This window comes from Astyanax mexicanus, chromosome 15 (genome assembly GCF_023375975.1).
Source record: "Astyanax mexicanus isolate ESR-SI-001 chromosome 15, AstMex3_surface, whole genome shotgun sequence".
In the NCBI taxonomy this organism is placed as follows: domain Eukaryota; kingdom Metazoa; phylum Chordata; class Actinopteri; order Characiformes; family Acestrorhamphidae; genus Astyanax; species Astyanax mexicanus.
This window is the reverse complement of record NC_064422.1, coordinates 7,606,625-7,624,625: the sequence shown is the minus strand read 5'-3', so window position 1 is coordinate 7,624,625 and position 18,001 is coordinate 7,606,625. Positions and strand designations below refer to the sequence as shown.

Here is an 18,001-nt window from a genome sequence, read left to right as displayed (position 1 = left end):
GAAAACTAGTCAGTTTACAAATGCTACGTAAAAAAAAAAATCTTTGCTCTTTTGTAAAACAATTGTACAGGACTTCCTTAGAATTTCTTAGGGAGGGTTAATAGTTTAATGTTGGGTTAATGTAAATCATACTGCATGTCAATCACAATATTGATATTTATATGAATACAGTGCTGTGAGATATATTTGCACACTTTTTTGCTTTTTTGTCATACCTTTTTTCATACCATTTAATATCTGACAATATAACCTAAAAAAGTCCAACATGGGAGTGGTAGTGTCATGATCTGGGGCTGCTTTACTACTTCAGGACCTGGACAACTTGCTGTAATAGATGAAACCACGAATTCTGCTGTTTACCAGAAAAACCTGGCCATCTGTTCATGAACTTAAGCTCAGAAATACTTGGGTTCTGTAGCAGGACAATGATTCAAAGCACACATCTGAATGTCTCTGAAAAAATAAGGGTTTTGGAGTGGCCTAGTCAAAGTCTGATTGAGATGGTGTAGCATGATCTTAAACAGACAGTTTATGCTGGAAAACCCTCCGACGTCACTGAGATGTGAAACTCATTGCCAGTTATTAGATTTAGGGCCAAATACTTTCACATTGGCCATGTTGGTTTGGATAGTTTTTTTTTTTTTTACTTAATAAATTAAATCCTAATTTAAAACCTGTTTTTTTTATCTTTCTTTCCGCACATGTGCAGAGAATTGTGGGTAACTAAGGTCAGGAAGGATACCTCAGCTGCGCCCTTGAAAGTGCTCAAACGTCAGCTGTATTTCGTAGCTGTACATGAAGCGTACTTCACTTTGACGTAGCAGCCAAAAAATGTATGCTACCTTGGCTGCAGCTCAGGCTTTCAGATGCACATAAAGTGTCATATACATTGCAATATACATGTAATATTTTGTTTTTTACTTAATTAATGAAATCATTAAAAAATGTTTTTTTATATATATTCACTCAGGTAACATTTGTATGATATGAAAAGGTGTTAATATGAAATATGTACAAAAAACTAAAGAAAGCTGTAGGGGGTCTGTAAATACTTTTTTCACAGCACTGTATGTGAATACTAACTGCTTTATTAACTCCTTAAACACCATGTGTGTTTGCCAAGATGCTCTAGTGAAACCCAGTCCTGTTCCATAAAAACATCTGTCCTTTCAGTCAGAAGTGTAGTTATTTTCTTTATTAGTGTTTTATAATCATAATTACAGCACAAGACTTGGGCACACTTTCCCAGACTGGTATTAAGCCTAGTCTTGAAACAAAAAAGAGCAAGCATTCTGCAACAGACTTTCTTAGCACAAAGGAAGATTTAATGTAGGACTAGGCTTAATCCTTGACTGGGAAACTTTCCCTCAAAGTGTACTAATGAAATGATAATTCTCAGATATACAGATTTGTTCCAACACCCAGGCTGCAGTCGATGTAGAACGAGTCCCCTTTAGGACTGTTTTACTTCTTAGTAGCTTTTTGCTCACACATCTGGAAAAGTCTAACAAGGCTGCACATTGATGTCATGCTCGAACTTAACATTGTGTGTTTTTTAATTTCTTCATATAAATAAAATATTTATAAAAACAACATTTTAAAACAAACTCTGCTCTGAAAGCTTCAATATCCATCTTTCTGACCCAGTTCTTGGTGCTTTTAATCTTTCATCTGCACATTTTACATGTTGCAGAGAATTGTGTGTCCCGGGTTATTAAGTGCCAGGAAGGATACCTCAGCTGCGCCCTCGAAAGTGCTCGAAATGTCAGCTGCATTTATTAGCTGTACATGAAGCGTACTTCACTTTGACGTAGCAGCCAAAAAATGTATGCTACCTTGGCTGCAGCTTAGGCTTTCAGATGCACATAAAGTGTCATATACATTGCAATATGCATGTAATACTGGAGGATAGTCTTGAATAAAATGTGAACGGTGATAAAATGCTACTGTAGTGCATGCTCAGGAGATCTTTTTGATACACGTACCTTAACAAAAACACTATGACTACGATTATTAGAACTAACACTATTAGATAATCACTGGTTACACTGGTAATGACACAAGGTTGAGTGTGATCTCTTTTGATGGATTCTGCTGGGCCAAGCTCTGGAGGACGCTCAGTGAATTCTGGAGAGACTGGACGTCCTGGATCTGCTTAGTGGCCCATGGAAAAGCAATCTAAAGAAAGGGAGATAAATTACCTTTAATGCAACAGTTGTGCCTCAAGGCACACTATAAAACTAAATACATTTAGAATGCAAAACAGAAGTAAAGTTTTTTTTAAATACAGCTCTGGAAAAAAACAAAAAGACCACTTATAAATGATGAGTTTCTTCGATTTTACCAAATTGAAAACCTCTGGAATATAATCAAGAGGAAGATGAATGATCACCTGCTTAATTTTTTGCACCAGGAGTAAAGGCATACAGTTATCCAAAAGCAGTGTGTAAGAATGGTGGAGGAGAACATGCCAATATGCATGTAAACTGTGATTAAAAACCAGGGTTAGTCCTCCAAATATTGATTTCTGAACTCTTATAACTTTATAAATATGAATTTGTTTTCTTTGCATTATTTGAGGTCTGAAAGTTCTGCATCTTTTTTGTTATGTCAGCCATTTTGCATTTTCAAATAAATGCTCTTAAAGACAATATTTTTATTTCTAATTTGGGAGAGATATTGTCTGTAGTTTATTGAATTAAAACAACAATGTTAATTTTACTTAAACATTGTTACCAATAAATAGCAAAATGAGAGAAACTGATTCAGAAACTGAAGTGGTCTCTTAATTCCTTCCAGAGCTGTATATTATTAAATATATTCATGTTTTCATTGCTTGATGAACGGAATCATGGTCAATACACACACATTAACAAAATAAATAATGCGCCGATACAGATTTGCAGAATTACGTGGTTGCAGGATGTTCTGCACATATCACTGAGCTGTTAGTGTCCCTCATATTATTACTAGTTGCTCGTAATTACTCAGTAAGTAACTTACAGTTCCTGGTCTATGATACTGATAACTGTACTTTACTGAAAAGCAAGAACTGTTAGTTCTGTACCTTAATGATAATGCATTTCTTAGACAGGTCATCTCCATCAGCAAGCTCCTCTCCGTAACACAGTGTGATCTCACTCTGAGGCAGATTCCCTCCAGCACGGAAATCCTCCAACTCTGAAGATCAGAAAATAATACTGCTGTCAAGCAATTAAAATAATTTATCTAATAAATATATTTAAAATCTCCCTGTAATAAACATCAGTCAGTAACAGATGCTGTAAATACTGTATATCTCTTCAACACTAGATCAATTTATTATAGATGCTCCTTTATTCACCTAAACATCACAAAACTATTACAGAAGACGCTCACACATACCAGAGGTTATTTTTTTAGTAGATTCGGTACCACTTTAAAATAAGACTACCTTTATAAAAGGTTTATAGATGGTTTACAATTAGTTTATTAATGGTTACTAATTAGGTTATAAATGCTGCAAATATCATTAAAAATCAGATATAACACATACATAGAAAGGGCAACAATGACCTGTTGTTTGCCAACTAGTGAACCCACAGCCATCTATATTGTTGCCCTTTCTACGTATGTGTTATAACTGATTATTAATGATATTTAAGGCATTTACAACCTAATTAGTAACCATTAATAGTAATATAATACAGGAAATTGACAAATCCTGCACCTAACAGCTGGGGTTATGCATAGGGCTCAGCCAGGATCTACTACTCACTCAACTAACAATAATAGCAAAACCACCACAATCTGATACTGGCTCGACAAGAATCCAGAAGCACAGCCTAACACTATGTTCATGGTCCATTGCCTCAACTGCCAAGTAACAGACCTACCAAAAAATAACCTATGAACACACAGAATCCCTCCTTAATCTAAGCTCACTTCCTTTAACTATGGCAACAACACTCTTACCTAAGCACAATCACACACAATAAATCACATTATAAGTTGCGTGAGCAGAACACAGCAACCACTACCATCCGATACTGGCTCGACAAGAATCCAGAAGCATAGCGAACTATGTTCATGGTCCGTGCCTCAACTGCCAAGTACTCAGACGTCTACAAAAACTCATGAGACAAATTATTACAAGAGCAGGACCACACCAATCCCCTTCATCCAAACTCTAACACAAACTTCAGTGCAAGCTCTTCTCAGGGGTCATCAGGCAGGCACCTTCCTTCGTCAGTGTTTCGCTGAATTAATAAACTAATTGTAAATCATTTATAAACACTTTATAAAGGTAGCATTATTTTAAAGTGGTACTGTAGATTCTACACAACTCAAATATGTCCTAAAGAGTAGCTACACTATTAAATACATTTTTATATTAAATACATTCAAGTCCAAATATAAAAAAATATATATTTTTTTGTATTTATCTTTTAATTAATATGATCTAGCATGAAGACTTTTATAATGAAGCCCAAAATAGTATGTGTATATGTGTACAATGTATATGTGTACAACTCTGGTTATAGATACAGGGAACTATAGCACCAAAAGGGCACCAAATAAGGCCAGTAATCAGCAAAACTTTTTCTCTAATGAATGAATTGAAATTAATTTGACAGCTGTAAAATAATTATTGGCTCATTACAGTAAGAATGCCTGACATCAGTGTAATTTCTTAACAAGGCTTTAACATTGGTAACATATTTATTATGATAGTAAATAATTATTAATTAATATCATGTTGGAGTCATATCAGTCATTTTCTTTTACTTACACTTTACACTTGATTTTATTGAAAAAAAAAATTGACTACAAAGGAAAAAATTATCTACGGAGCCTAAGGTGAAAAAAAAATGATGCGCGACAATAGGAATGAGATCCTAAGGTGTGGCCACGACTTATTAAGGCGTGGGACTGAGATCCTAATGCGTGGAAATTAGATAATTGAAGCGTGTGAATGAGATAATTAAGTAGTGGCCACGACTTATTATTGTGTGAAAATGAGATAATTCAGTAGACAGAGAATAATAAAGCTTGGTTTTCTCTTTTCTGCTCCTTTAATCCAAGGATAATCTTTAGTAAGAAAATGGAGAGACAATTGTTTCTTTTTATTTTTACCTCTAAATGAATTATAATGATAATTTGAAGTGTCTTGCAGTAAGACGTCGTATAATTCTAAGTAAAAGACACCTAAATCTCATACTAAAAGCTGATTGGCTCAGACGCAGACAGTATGCAGACCTGTTTACCTTCCTTAGGCAGTCATATTGTGCACAACCCCTGAGATCTGTTTGTTCTCTTTGTTAGCTGTGAAACAAAAGGACCTTGTGGCCACGCTTTAATGGCTATGATTAAATTAACTCAATAAGTTGTGGCCACGCCTTTATTATCTCATTCCCATGCATTAGGATCCCGTTCCTATGCCTTAAATATCTTGTTTCCAAGTATTAATTTTTCGCTTCCAAGCCTTAATAAGTCGTGGGCACGTTTTTGTTTTTTTTTACATGATGTCGTCTTAGGGGCTCCTTATTTATTCTAATCATTAACTGCCAAACTCTGTGTGTGTGTGTGTGTGTGTGTGCGGTGACTCTGTAAATACCCTGCTTAAAGCGCTCCTTGCTGAAAATCAGTGTAGGCACGGGGGCTCTGTCCAGTTTATTTGACCCGGCCATCTGTGGCCCCCTCCAGAACACTCGGCCCTGGCAGAAACGCTTGGCGTAAATGCCCCGCCCACTGCAGGTCAGCACCACGCCCTTCTCCATGTACGGCAACAGTGTAGAGATGGCCTGGCTGCCAGCAGAGTCGCAGTGTTCGGGCGGCGGGGGCAGCGGGATGCGAGGGAACGTACAGCCGTTCAGCGACGGGGGTGAAGGGGAGGGCGGGACATACGCAATTCTGACATCATCACCCAGAACATCCCGCTGCAACACCTCCTTCCCAACGTAATACACTGTCACCTTAAAGGAGGGAGAAACTAGGGACAAAGTACACAAACAGAAAATAAATGCTTCAATATTTAATTCATAATATTTCATATTTGAATTAATGCATTACAACAGAAAAAAATATTCAACATTTCTCTCAGTGAATATTCTAATTATTAATAAAAAACTGGGGTGTAATGATACACAATGGATTTTCAACACCTAAGAGGTTTCAGATGATTTGACACTTTACAAAAGTTATTACTTTGCATTAGGTTGTGCTTTTGAGTGCTTTTTTCGTACAACTTCTGCAAATTTAAGTAGATTTAAGTTTGTGTTTTTTTTAATAAAAATTTTAATAAATAATTTTGAATACACTTGAAGTATGTTGTAAATCATCGCTGTCCTATGAAAACCACTGATCTCCATTTTTGCTGATTTTTAGTTTACTACATAATTTGAACAGACAAACTGTCCCTTACACTGTGCCAAAATTTCTTGATGAACGGACCGATAAAAACTCATCAAAATGACCTGAAATAAACTCTTTTTACATTGACTTCCATTGAAAGTTTCCATTGAAGAGATGAGTGTTTTAAGACCTCAATAAATATAATTTCAGACCGAAAAATGTAGTCATAATTTCTATGATAGAAAATAATTTATTAGTTCTCTCCCTGGTAATGTAGCTAACTCGTCACTAACGTTAGTATGATAGCTACCTCGATGCTAACGTTGTTATGTTAGCTAGCTCACCGTTAACGTTAGCATGTCAGCTAACTTGCCACTAACGTTAGTTTGTTAGCTAACTTGCTGCTAAGGTTAGTATGTTAACTGCTAACATTAATGTTACGTTATTGCTGCTAACGTTTGTATGTTAGCTAGCTTTCCGCTAACCTTAGTTCTCTTCCCAGTAACGTTAGCTAGCTCGCCAATAATGTTAGCAAGCTCTCCACTAACCTTAGTTCTCTATCCGGTTATGTAGCTTGCTGATGATGTTAGTATGTTGGCTAGCTCTCTGCTAAAGTTAATATGATACGTAATTGCTACTAACATTAGTATGTTAGCTAGCTCTCCACTAACCTTAGTTCTCTCCCTGGTTATGTAGCTAACTTGCTGTTAACAATAAATGCACCATCTGAAAATTACAATTTAATAATTTTAATTTAATACATTTTAAAAAAAATTCAAGGACCCTCCGGAACCCTGTTTACAATGGAACATCAAAATGATCAAAAAGGCTTACCAAAAGTCTGATCAATTTAGTGTCTGAAAATCTCTATTGAAAATGCTGTATTCAAGACTAGTTCATCTCTGGAAATCTGTCCCATAGAGAATAAGCTTTAAGTGAATGAGATGCCCAAGATGTGCAAGATAAACACTCTTGAGCAGTGTTGGGTTAAAGTAACAAATATTACTGATGATTAAGAAATTACCTTTATTATCTCCAAAATGAGGGGCCGTTTCAATCATTACATCCAACTGGATCTCATTAAACACTGAAAAGAGACAATATACCCTTTACAGTCATATATATTTATATATATATAATCCATCATAACTATCATCAGACTATCTGACTGTTTAATTATAAAGCAGTAAAGCCCCAGGCTGAGGAGATATAAAAGCTTCTTCAGAATGATAATATAAAGATTAAAATTCTTTTCTCTATGTATTTTAAGATCAAAAAGAAGGAAATAAAAAGACAACCCATGCTTACATGCTTTTCTTTAACACAGTATATGTAAATAATATGTTTTTTGCACATTATTAACAGTCAATATGATTAATAACAGACGTTTTTTTTGCGCATTGTTAGTCAACATTCTTTTAGTTCTTAAATACACTGCTAGTAGAACACTGAGCAATAAGAAATGATAATAATGATTACAATAAACAAATGTATATAACAAAGAAGTACTTACGGTTGTCACGCTTCAAAATGACTGCAGGTTCTGTCACTTCCTCTAAATGAAGAGTGATGTTATTTTCTCTGCTGCTGGCCATATCCTGTAGTGTGGTAAATTAAGAAGAAGTTATTTCATAAACACGAATTAAATCATACAGAAAATTGTATAAATTAATGTAAATATATACATTTTACCTCACACTTTAACATGTCTGTGTTTGGTAAAGACATTCAATTTTGGGCATGAATGTACTGGAATGATAATACATTACACATACAGTTCAATTAAATTATTATCCTGATTTTAAATAGAAGCACTTGCAATATACGGACAAAAGTATTGGGACACCTGCTCATTTATTTTTTTATTTGTTTAAATCAAGGGAATTCAGTTTTTTCTGCTTTTTTTGGAGTAACTGTCTCTACTGTCCAGGAAAGGTTTTCTACTAGTTTTTTGTTCTGAGCTTTGCTGTGAGAATTTGATTAAATTCAGCAACAAGGGCCTTAATGAGTTCAAGATGTTGGATGATTCACACCCCACCTAATACTTAACTCCCCAACCCTTACTATCCCAAAAGTTTACAGCTCTATTCTGGGGGCTTTAAACTCCTCTATCCCACACCTGCCTCTAGGCACAGTGCCAATAGGTTCATGTTTATCTGCCGCAGAGAGTCCTATTCTATTTGCAGTTCTTCTCGACAAGAACATTTGAGATTTAAACCCACTAAATCTACCTTCTCTTTATTAAAGACTTAGGTTTCTCTTTATTAAGAGAAGTCTTTATTAAGAGTTCCAGCTGCAGTGTAAAAACAGTCTTCTAGGTTCAGGCTTTCAGACCAACAACAGAAATTTAAGGCTTTATGTTTTTAATCTGTAAGGTTATGGTGCTCTTTTGGACTCTGGCTGCTGATAGCAAAGCAGTACAACTCGGGATTGGAACTCATGACCCACAGGCTGTAGTGTAAATATTACTAAAAGGGCAAATACCAGTAAATATCACCTCCGATACAACTGAAGCTGTGCTCTAGGAGACTCCAACTGCCGATGGAAAGGATTGTGGGGATCTGAACTATGGTGGCGTAATAATCAGTGGGTACCCCTTCTAAACCCGATAAAAATAAAATTACAATAACTACATATTCTCTGTCTTGACTGAATTATATGAACTTAATACACATCAACAGCCCACAAATACAACAGCTACAAACTACAAAACTATACAATAGTCCCCAACAATCTATGCTTAATTTACCTACACGTACCCCCGTTCAACAAATATCATTTATTTGTATGACGACAGTCCGCCAGGGCAGCCAAAACATTAAGTACACACAAAAACTCACCAGTCAGGCGGCCTATTACTGGGATTTAGTTTCACACTGAAGAACAGCCTTTAAAAGGGCTTTTTAATATGATGTGACACAATATCTGTCTAATTTGCAGTCGCATTTCCGTGATATTTAGCTATGCGTGCTGTTTTACGACTAATCAAGGCGTACCCCTTCAGCACAGCGCTCAGAAGGGGTTAGACAGCCATGGCCCCGCCCCCGTAGTGAAAATCATGAATCTGATTGGTTAGACTGTCCTTCGACTTTGCTAACAGACTCATAACTACACCCTTGTCAAAATCAGGAGAAGGGTCTCGCAGTCATGTGTGGGCAGAAGCCATTTTAAACGGCTTTGATTGGTTAAAACCGCTGTCAGACATTTAAGAGTCCTGTAGCAACTAAAAACACAGACTAATGCTTTGAATTAGTTGCTGTTTTTTTATTTTAGTTAATTTATAAAATAAGTCCATACACTTTATGTAACGCCAGACAGGTAGGAGAGACGCACGCCGAGTAAAAGGTAAAGGCGGGTTTATTTACAGAATTGTAAACAGAGTAACACAGCCAGAGAACAGGTTGAACAAGACTCACACTGGAAGCAGGAATCGTAATACAGGAGACAGTCCAAGATCCAAAGCCAGAGAGACAGTCCGAAAATATAACAAATCCAATAAGGGCAAAGACAAAAGGCAAAATCCGTAATACAGGCAAAAAGATCATAACAAAAGGGCAGACAGAAAAGGGTTTGGAATAACGCTCAGTACGCAACATGAGTCGGCAATACCTCGCGAAGAACAGACGTTAACCGAACCCTATATATACAAAACATGGAATTACTATGAACCGGAACTTCTTAGAATACAGGTGACTCAGAACGGGGGAGCGTAACGCGATTGGGTGAGAGTGAGCGGCTGACGGTAACGTCATGGCCAGTGGGATTTTGGGAAATAGAGTTCGGGTGTGTGAGAGGAGATCCTGGAGACCTGACACTTACAATAACTTTAATGTATATTTCCTGATAAACAATTCTGTAGTTATTTACATACACTTATTGTCACCCCTTCTCTAAAGGGTTAGAAGGGCCTCACTGCACACCACTGCTAATAATACAATTTTATTCATAACTGAAATCTTACCACACTAATCTGCTGTGCAGCAGTTTCCTCCTCCTTGAATATTTTTACTGGAGTTTCTTCACTCTTCTCTGTTTCACTTCGTCTTCTTTTGCTTCTCCTTACAGTTTTCTCAGCATGTTCCTTCTTCACCTCAGCCACGCCTGCATACAAAACATCGTTATACATCAGTGCTGAGATTTAAAACACCTCTGTGTTAATAAGTATATGAAATATCGCCTTGAAAGAAAATAAATAAATTAAGCAATTATTTTATACAAATGTTTGACAACTGTGCAGTGTTCACCATGGGTCTGTCTCCTGTCCATCAGTGTTTATATACACTGCCTTGACAAAGAAAAGGTCACGACCTAAGTTTATCCTCTCATTGAATAATTAATGCAAGGGTGATTATGTTTCAACTGGCTACAATAATTTAAACCTAACTGATGCAGCGAGTAGCTTCTCATTTGTTCAACAACCTTGTGAAAAGACTCATCCTATGGTTGTGGAAAAAAAGTAATTTGTTTCATCAAGCAGAGAAAACATCTAAGGAGGTTGCTAAAACTACTAAAATCAAGTTAAAAACGGTCCAACGCATTTTTTAAAAGTGGAAGTACGGTGGGAAACCGCATCTTCCAGGAAGGAATGTGGTTTTAAAAAAAATCCTGAATGATGGTAAGTTTTGTGTAAAACCAATAGCTGGAAAAACAACACTAGAACACTAGGGATATGTTTAGTAGTGAAAGTAAGAGCATTACCACACACACAATGCAAAGGGAACTCAAGGGATTGTGATTAAACAGTTGTGTAGCCTTAGGACAAGCACTTACAAGTGAGGCTAGGATGTGGGGTTGATGCTGCAGTTGATCAGGTTTAGGTTCAGCAACAGCATGTGCTGAAAGAATGAGGTCAGCTGACTACCTGAATATACTGATTATAGACCAGGTTATTCCATCAATTGTTTTTTCTTTCCTGGTGGCACGGCCATATTAATAGATTACAATCCCAGAATTAATGGGGCTGGAGTTGTGAAAAAGTGATTCAGGGAGCATGAGATCATCATTTTCACACATGGATTGTTCACCAGATCTTAACCTCTATGAGAATCTTTGGGATGTGCTGGATGGAGAAGAGCTGCTTTGTGCAGTGGTCAGACTCTACCATCATCAATGCTGCTGCAAGATCCTTACGATGTCCTCCTTTAATGCTGAATATCAATTTCTTGGTCTATTCTACAAGATAATGGGTTGTGAAGTGTGACGATATGCTATTATAGATAGTGTGACGATATGCTATTATAGATAGATAGATAGATAGATAGATAGATAGATAGATAGATAGATAGATAGATAGATAGATAGATAGATAGATAGATAGATAGATAGATAGATAGATAGATAGATAGATAGATAGATAGATAGATAGATAGATAGATAGATAGATAGATAGATAGATAGATAGATAGATAGATATTTATTGACCCCAAAGAACTGCACAGTAACAATCATTTAAAGTAACACATTACACATAGTCACTCAGGCTGCATTAAACGAAACACACAGAATGACACAACTAATTTTTTTTCCAAAAGTAAGAAAATGTAACATCACCTTGTTCTGACAGTGGGACGAGCATATAGACTTTATAAGGCTCAGATATGTCCAGCTGTGACCTTTCTGTGACCTCTCTGAACTCCGGGCTCTTGTTTAAAGCGCAGCGCAGACGCGTCTTCCACGAAGCAGGGTCAGACTCACCGAGCTTCCCTTTAAACTCCGCCCACGCCTACACACACCAGTTACAGTACTTTAATACCATTAAAAAAACTACACAGTTTACTGTTCAAAAGACTGTTAATTCATGTATTTTAACATCACATCAATTCACATTTTTAGTGTTTAAATCTAAATAATTTTTAATGATAAAAGAAGATAAAATATTCTTGACAAAGTTATCAGCTATCAACTTAAAAATGATTGAAATAAAATGTCTGACAACTGTGCACTGTTAATTCTGGTTCTATTTCCTTCCGTTCTATAGAAACAAAAACAGAAAAAAAAATCTGTCCAGCTGTGTTTATATATTCTGCAATTTATACAGAAAATATTTTGGTTTTTTTGACCAAGTTATCAGCTACCTAACCTATGGTACATACTAGTTATTTATGTAACTTATTTTATATGGTTTTATTATTACAGTATTGTAGTGTATAGACTGATTAAAATAATTTATTTTATTTGAATATAAACTTATACTCTGAATTGATTCTGAATGTTAATTTTGTTATTACTTAATTCTAATAACAATTTATTGCGGATGTTTTTTCTGGATATCAATTTTTCACATTCTTTTCTACATTCTTGATGTTTTAAAACATTCTCAAACATTCACAATACACACATATATATATATATATATATATATATATATATATATATATATATATATATATATATATATATATATACAATAGCCTATTTCACAATAATAATATACATTTGAATTTCTATAGTATATAACGTTTTTGTGGTTAAAAGTAGTCTGAATTATGCAGTCACAGTTTTATGGTTGTATTTAGTAATAAAATAATGCTTTGAAATGCCAGATGTGTATTATAAACTGACTGAAGCCAATACCTTAAAGATGGCGCCGTCCTCGTCAGTGCGGAAATCCTGCTTTCCAGCGTGTTTCCAAGGAATGCGGAACATGGTCTTTTCTGGATTATCCCACACGAGGCCATTATATTTACCACTGTTCACCTGAGCAACACAGCACAATACAATATAATACATTTCATTACAATGCAATATAAATACAGAGATTTATATAATAACATCACATTACAGGGTCTGTCTCATTGATTTTCCTGCTGTGTATTTGTGTACCCTTTGAGAGACAGAGAGAGATAGCTTAATGCAAAGCAATGCAAAACTGTGAGTCTGGATTTGTGTTTGGATTCCAGAATAAACTTTAGAAATGCTCAAGAAAGAGAGAATCTTCTTGTCGTTTTTCATTTTTGTGTTGAACACAAAACTTTGTAATGAATGATCTAATAGTTATTCTGTATTTTTTAAGTTTTAAGTGCTTCTTTATAAAATAGCTAAATTAACCATAAAAGTATTACATTACAATTGAATCCTTTTGTAAAGGGTCAGAAACAAAAGTATACTCATTTTTTGAGTTAAATATAACATATTGGTTTGATTAATTAAATTAAGAATTCGTAAAAAGCCTGTCACCATAGATGAGAGAAGAGCAGGATGCAAATGCAGACGGCTTTGTTCACCAAGCATAGATTAAGCAAAGGATCCAAAACTGAGCAAACAGGATTATCAAAAGCAAAAACAGGAGACGTGGTCAAAAGAACAAAGCTAGATTCATAACAATAGACCAGGAGGAAAAAACAGATTTCAGGCTCATAGCTTAGAGACTTTGCAGTGTGTCTCAGGTAACATGCTTATGTGTGTAGATACATTTTGTATAATTGTTTAAGTAATTCTGAAAACTTATTCCAAATCTTCTAAAATCTAATATTACAAACATTGCAAACAATTTATCCACCAATAAATGATTCTGACATGGGGATTAATAAGCTTAAAACCTGTTCATTCAGTTGAATCAAATGAACTGCTGTATTTATACCAAGTTAATATAGTCAGTCTATAACTATAACTCATTCACTCTTATATTCAATTTATTATTTCTTCAGCCTGCAGGTCTAACTGACAAACTATACTGACATGCCAAAAGTCATGGTACAGGAGCACATAAGGTGATCATGTGGTGTTATCTCAGGGGACGGCGTTGGAACACTCACTTGTGTAAATCTTCTGAGTTAGGTTGAATCCTGATCAGAGTCTGTAGTTCTTTTGTCATTAATATCCTTTTCACTTCAAACATCTGTGACAACCTTAGATTTTAAGCTACTTAACGCTTCTAAAGGTCGAGTTTTAGACAGAGTTAGGGATGAATATTTTTGCAAACCTGCCCACGCCTCTCACTGACCTGTTCAATCAGCCATGAACGAAGCTTACGAGTGGAGCGGATTTTACCTGCCGCCATCTGAAAAAAACAAACAAACAAACAAAAAATCACATGATTTATTTATATCTAAATTTGGAATATTTACAGTACTAGTCAAAAGCTTGGACACACCTTCTCATTCAATGTTTTTATTCATTTATTTATTTATTTATTTATTGTTTTTCCTACATTATAAATGAATACTCATGTCATTCAGACTATGAAGGAACACATAAGGAATCATGTAGTAATTTAAAAGTGTTAAACAAACAAAAAAAATACTCTTTAAAACATTTAGGTGTCTCTTATCTGGGGTGCTTTTTACTTGTGGTTTCTGAGACTGGTAACTCTGATGAACTTATCCTGTACAAAAGAGGGAACTCTTGCTCTTCCCTTCCTGGGGCGGTCCTGATGAGAGCCAGTTTTATCAAAAAGTTTTTGATGGTCTTTGCGACCGCACATGAGGATACTTTCAAAGATCCTGAAATGTTTCAGATTGACTGACCTTCATTTTTTAATTCATTTTTTTCTGTACTTAGTTGAGAATTCTCGCCACAATATGAATTAGAACATTACTCAAATAGAGCTATTCTATTATTCTAGTACTATTCGATAACTGCAGCAGCACTGAAACACCCTAGCAATCAGTGGGATACCCTACAGACCACCTACTCATACCACAGCTTTAGCATAGCAACCACCTAGGATAACGTACAGGCCAGCTAACAAATTTAGTTAGTAAAACACATTCTGAACATGACAATCTGCCAAGGTTTTTGGATGTTCTTAGAACGTTTTTATTTGACATTTTTTAGCATTTATGTCACATGTTTTCAGAACGTTCCTGAAACAATATTTCTGTAACCTTGTAGGATTAATGTACTTGTAGTAGATTTGTAATTGTACAGAAATCTCTGGCACATGCTAACTTTTTTGTCGACAAATCTACAATAAGGAAAACATTAAACAAGAATGGAGTTAATGGGAGGACACAATGGGGGAAGCCACTGCTGTGCAAAAAAAAAACATTGCTGCACGTTTGAAGTTTGCCAAAGAGCACCTGGATGTTCTACAGCACTACTGACAACAGATGAATGTGGACAGATGAAACCACAATTAAGTTGTTTGGAAGGAACACATAACACTAAGTGTGAAGAAAGAAAGGCACAGCACACCATCATCAAAACCTGATTCAAATTGTGAAATATGGTGGAGGAAGCGTCATGGTTTGGAGCTGCTTTGCTGCCTCGGGGCCACGGCGGATTGCCATCAACAACGGAAAAATGAATTTCCAATTTTACCAAGACATTTTGCAAGAAAACTTAAGACCATCTGTCCACCAACTGAAGCTCAACAGAGGAAGGACAACGCAACAGGACAACGACCCAAAACAGAAACTAGAAATAAATCAACAACCGAACGTCTTCAACAGTCCTGACCTCAACCTGACTGACATGCTGTGGCATGACCTCAAGAGAATCCAGATATCCCAAGAATATTACTGAACTGAAACAGTCCGTTGTGCAGGTCTGATCTGCAACTACAGAAAACGTTTGGTTATTGAGGTTTTTGCTGCCAAAGGAGGATCAACCAGTTATTAAATCCAAAGGTTCACATACTTTTTTCCACCCTATGTTCAATAAAACCATGCAAACATCTAATTTGTTGTGTGGTATTAGTTTAAGCAGAATGTGTTTATCTATTGTTGTGACTTAGATGAAGATCAGAACACATTTAATGACCATTTTATGCAGAAATCCAAGGAATCCAAAAGGGTTCACATACTTTTCCTTGCAACTGTAATTATGTTCAGTATGTCACTATAAATAAAAAAGTAAACTCAAAGCATACATGCTTAATTTTAGTTAAAAAAAAGTATAACGTTACTAATAGTACACTTGAATAATTTATTTAATAACTTATTTTATTGTAAGAGGCAACACCATAGCAACCCCTAGCAGCCACTTAGCAACACCACAGCAGCCACCTGGGGTACCATAGCAACCAGTGAACAGCAACCTTTGCTATCAGGGCTGTCAGATAGCTCAGTTGTCTATTTATAAACAGAAGTATCAGGAGTGAGGAGAAAAGGGTCGGATTATGATGCAGAGTCTGAATTCGGCACAACACCAGTCTCTATACAAAAAGACTCCCTACACTTAATAACTCAGAATCCCCCCAAAATCCCCCCAGCCGACTGCCACGCCTACCCTCCCTCGTATTATTAAACTACGTGCGTGTCTGAGACCCTCTCAGATACAGTTAATATTAAAGGCAGCTGCTGTAGCTCAGTTTATATCTCTGACATGTTTAAAATAAGGAAGCTGATCATGTTAAACACTTCCTAGTTTGCCCATAAACAGCTGGGCATGTTGCGAAACAGCTGTAGGGAATTGATATAGAAAGCTCTACAGCCAGCAGTGGTATGATTAAAACTGTACATTACATAAATAAAGCAGCATGATCATGTGGATCCTCATATAATAAACTATACACAGGTTTAACTATATATAGAGAAAGTTTAAAAGTTGTATTAAAGCTGTATTATCTCCTGTAACATTACCTCCTCCGTATAATCCACGGGTGGTTGTAAATGCTCGACGCTTCCTCTGTTTTTCCCGCTGTTTTCTGTGGTCGTGCTTCTCTCTGATAGTCAAAATAAGCGGGTTTATATCAGGCGGTGTTTAGATCCTCTGCTGTCCGGCTGCCGCTGCCCAGCTCAGAAACACAGATCCGCTTCCCAGAAATCACGTGACCCCTTCCTTCTTCAGCAGCGCGAGCGCTGCAAGACTGTGTGTACTTCTGCACACCGCCTGGGGGCAACAAAACCCACAGCGAGGCTCTGCTGTTTATTATGGCTGCTGTTGCTTTCACGTGTTTAATACAGCTCACTAAAAATGATGAGTTTCTTTGATTTTACCGAATTAAAAAAACTATGATATAAAATATGATTAGGAGGAAGATGAATATTCACAAACCATCAAACCAAACTGAACTGCTTGAATTTGTGCACCAGGAGTAAGGCGATAAAAGTTATTCAAAAGCAGTGTGTAAGACTGGTGGAGAACATGCCAAGATGCATGAAAACTGAATAAAAACCAGGGTTAAACTCTTAAAACTTTATAAATATGAACTTGTATCTTTGAATTATTTGAGGTCCGAAAGCTCAGCATTTGTTATTTCAGCCATTTCTCATTTTCTGCAAATAAATGCTCTAAAGAACAATATTTTTACGTAGAATTTGGGAGATATGTTGTCCATAGTTTAAACAATACAACACTGTTCATTTTACACAAACATATACCTATAAATATCAAAATCAGAGAAACTGAATTGTCTCATAATTTTTAATTTACAATGTATAAAATTGGCGAGTCCAAACTTTTGGCCGGCACTGTCTAATTATGTTTAGTATGTCACTGATAAATACAAAAAAAGTAAGCTTAAAGCATGCTTGCTTAATTTTAGTTTAAAAGAAGTATACCAATATCACAGTTGAATAAGCACTCCAGTGTAATGCATGTATTAAGTCAACTTTAATTAAGTGGTTTGATATTTTCTAAAACACGAAAAGGGGCATTTTTAAACAGAAGGTCAGGCAAAATGAGAGAAACCAGCATAGCACAATAGCAGCTTTTATTAGCATGCCAATGCATAATAATTATAATACATGTATCCACAGTTTAAAAAGTAAAATGTGTTTATTTA

The 18,001-nt window shown here is 35.9% G+C and overlaps 1 protein-coding gene across 2 annotated transcripts; it reads right to left on the bottom strand.

Moving 5' to 3' along the window:
• Positions 1 to 1,180: 1,180 nt before the first annotated feature.
• Positions 1,181 to 17,048, bottom strand: irf9 (interferon regulatory factor 9). 2 transcript variants are annotated; one of them, XM_007232864.4, is made up of 10 exons: positions 16,857 to 17,048; positions 14,276 to 14,332; positions 12,907 to 13,029; positions 11,884 to 12,055; positions 10,295 to 10,434; positions 7,847 to 7,931; positions 7,358 to 7,420; positions 5,597 to 5,971; positions 3,068 to 3,180; positions 1,181 to 2,178 (listed from the first exon to the last, which is right to left on the bottom strand). In XM_007232864.4, exons 2-10 carry the CDS (start codon positions 14,330 to 14,332, stop codon positions 2,044 to 2,046), a joined length of 1,263 nt encoding a protein of 420 aa, XP_007232926.3. In that variant the 5' UTR covers positions 16,857 to 17,048; the 3' UTR covers positions 1,181 to 2,043. The 2 variants fall into 2 exon arrangements, with proteins under 2 accessions (XP_007232926.3, XP_022525051.2); XM_022669330.2 differs by lacking the exon at positions 7,358 to 7,420.
• Between the last annotated feature and the right edge of the window lie 953 nt (positions 17,049 to 18,001).

What these genes read in the sequence shown, in the direction of transcription:
- irf9 (XM_007232864.4), bottom strand. Translation starts at nt 14,332, where the DNA reads ATGGCGGCAGGTAAAATCCGCTCCACTCGTAAGCTTCGTTCATGGCTG. An exon ending in AGGACGGCGCCATCTTTAAG is followed by an intron (nt 12,056 to 12,906) that starts GTATTGGCTTCA and finishes TGGTGTGTGTAG; the next exon opens with GCGTGGGCGGAGTTTAAAGG. An exon ending in CGTCCCACTGTCAGAACAAG is followed by an intron (nt 10,435 to 11,883) that starts GTGATGTTACAT and finishes TTTTGTATGCAG; the next exon opens with GCGTGGCTGAGGTGAAGAAG.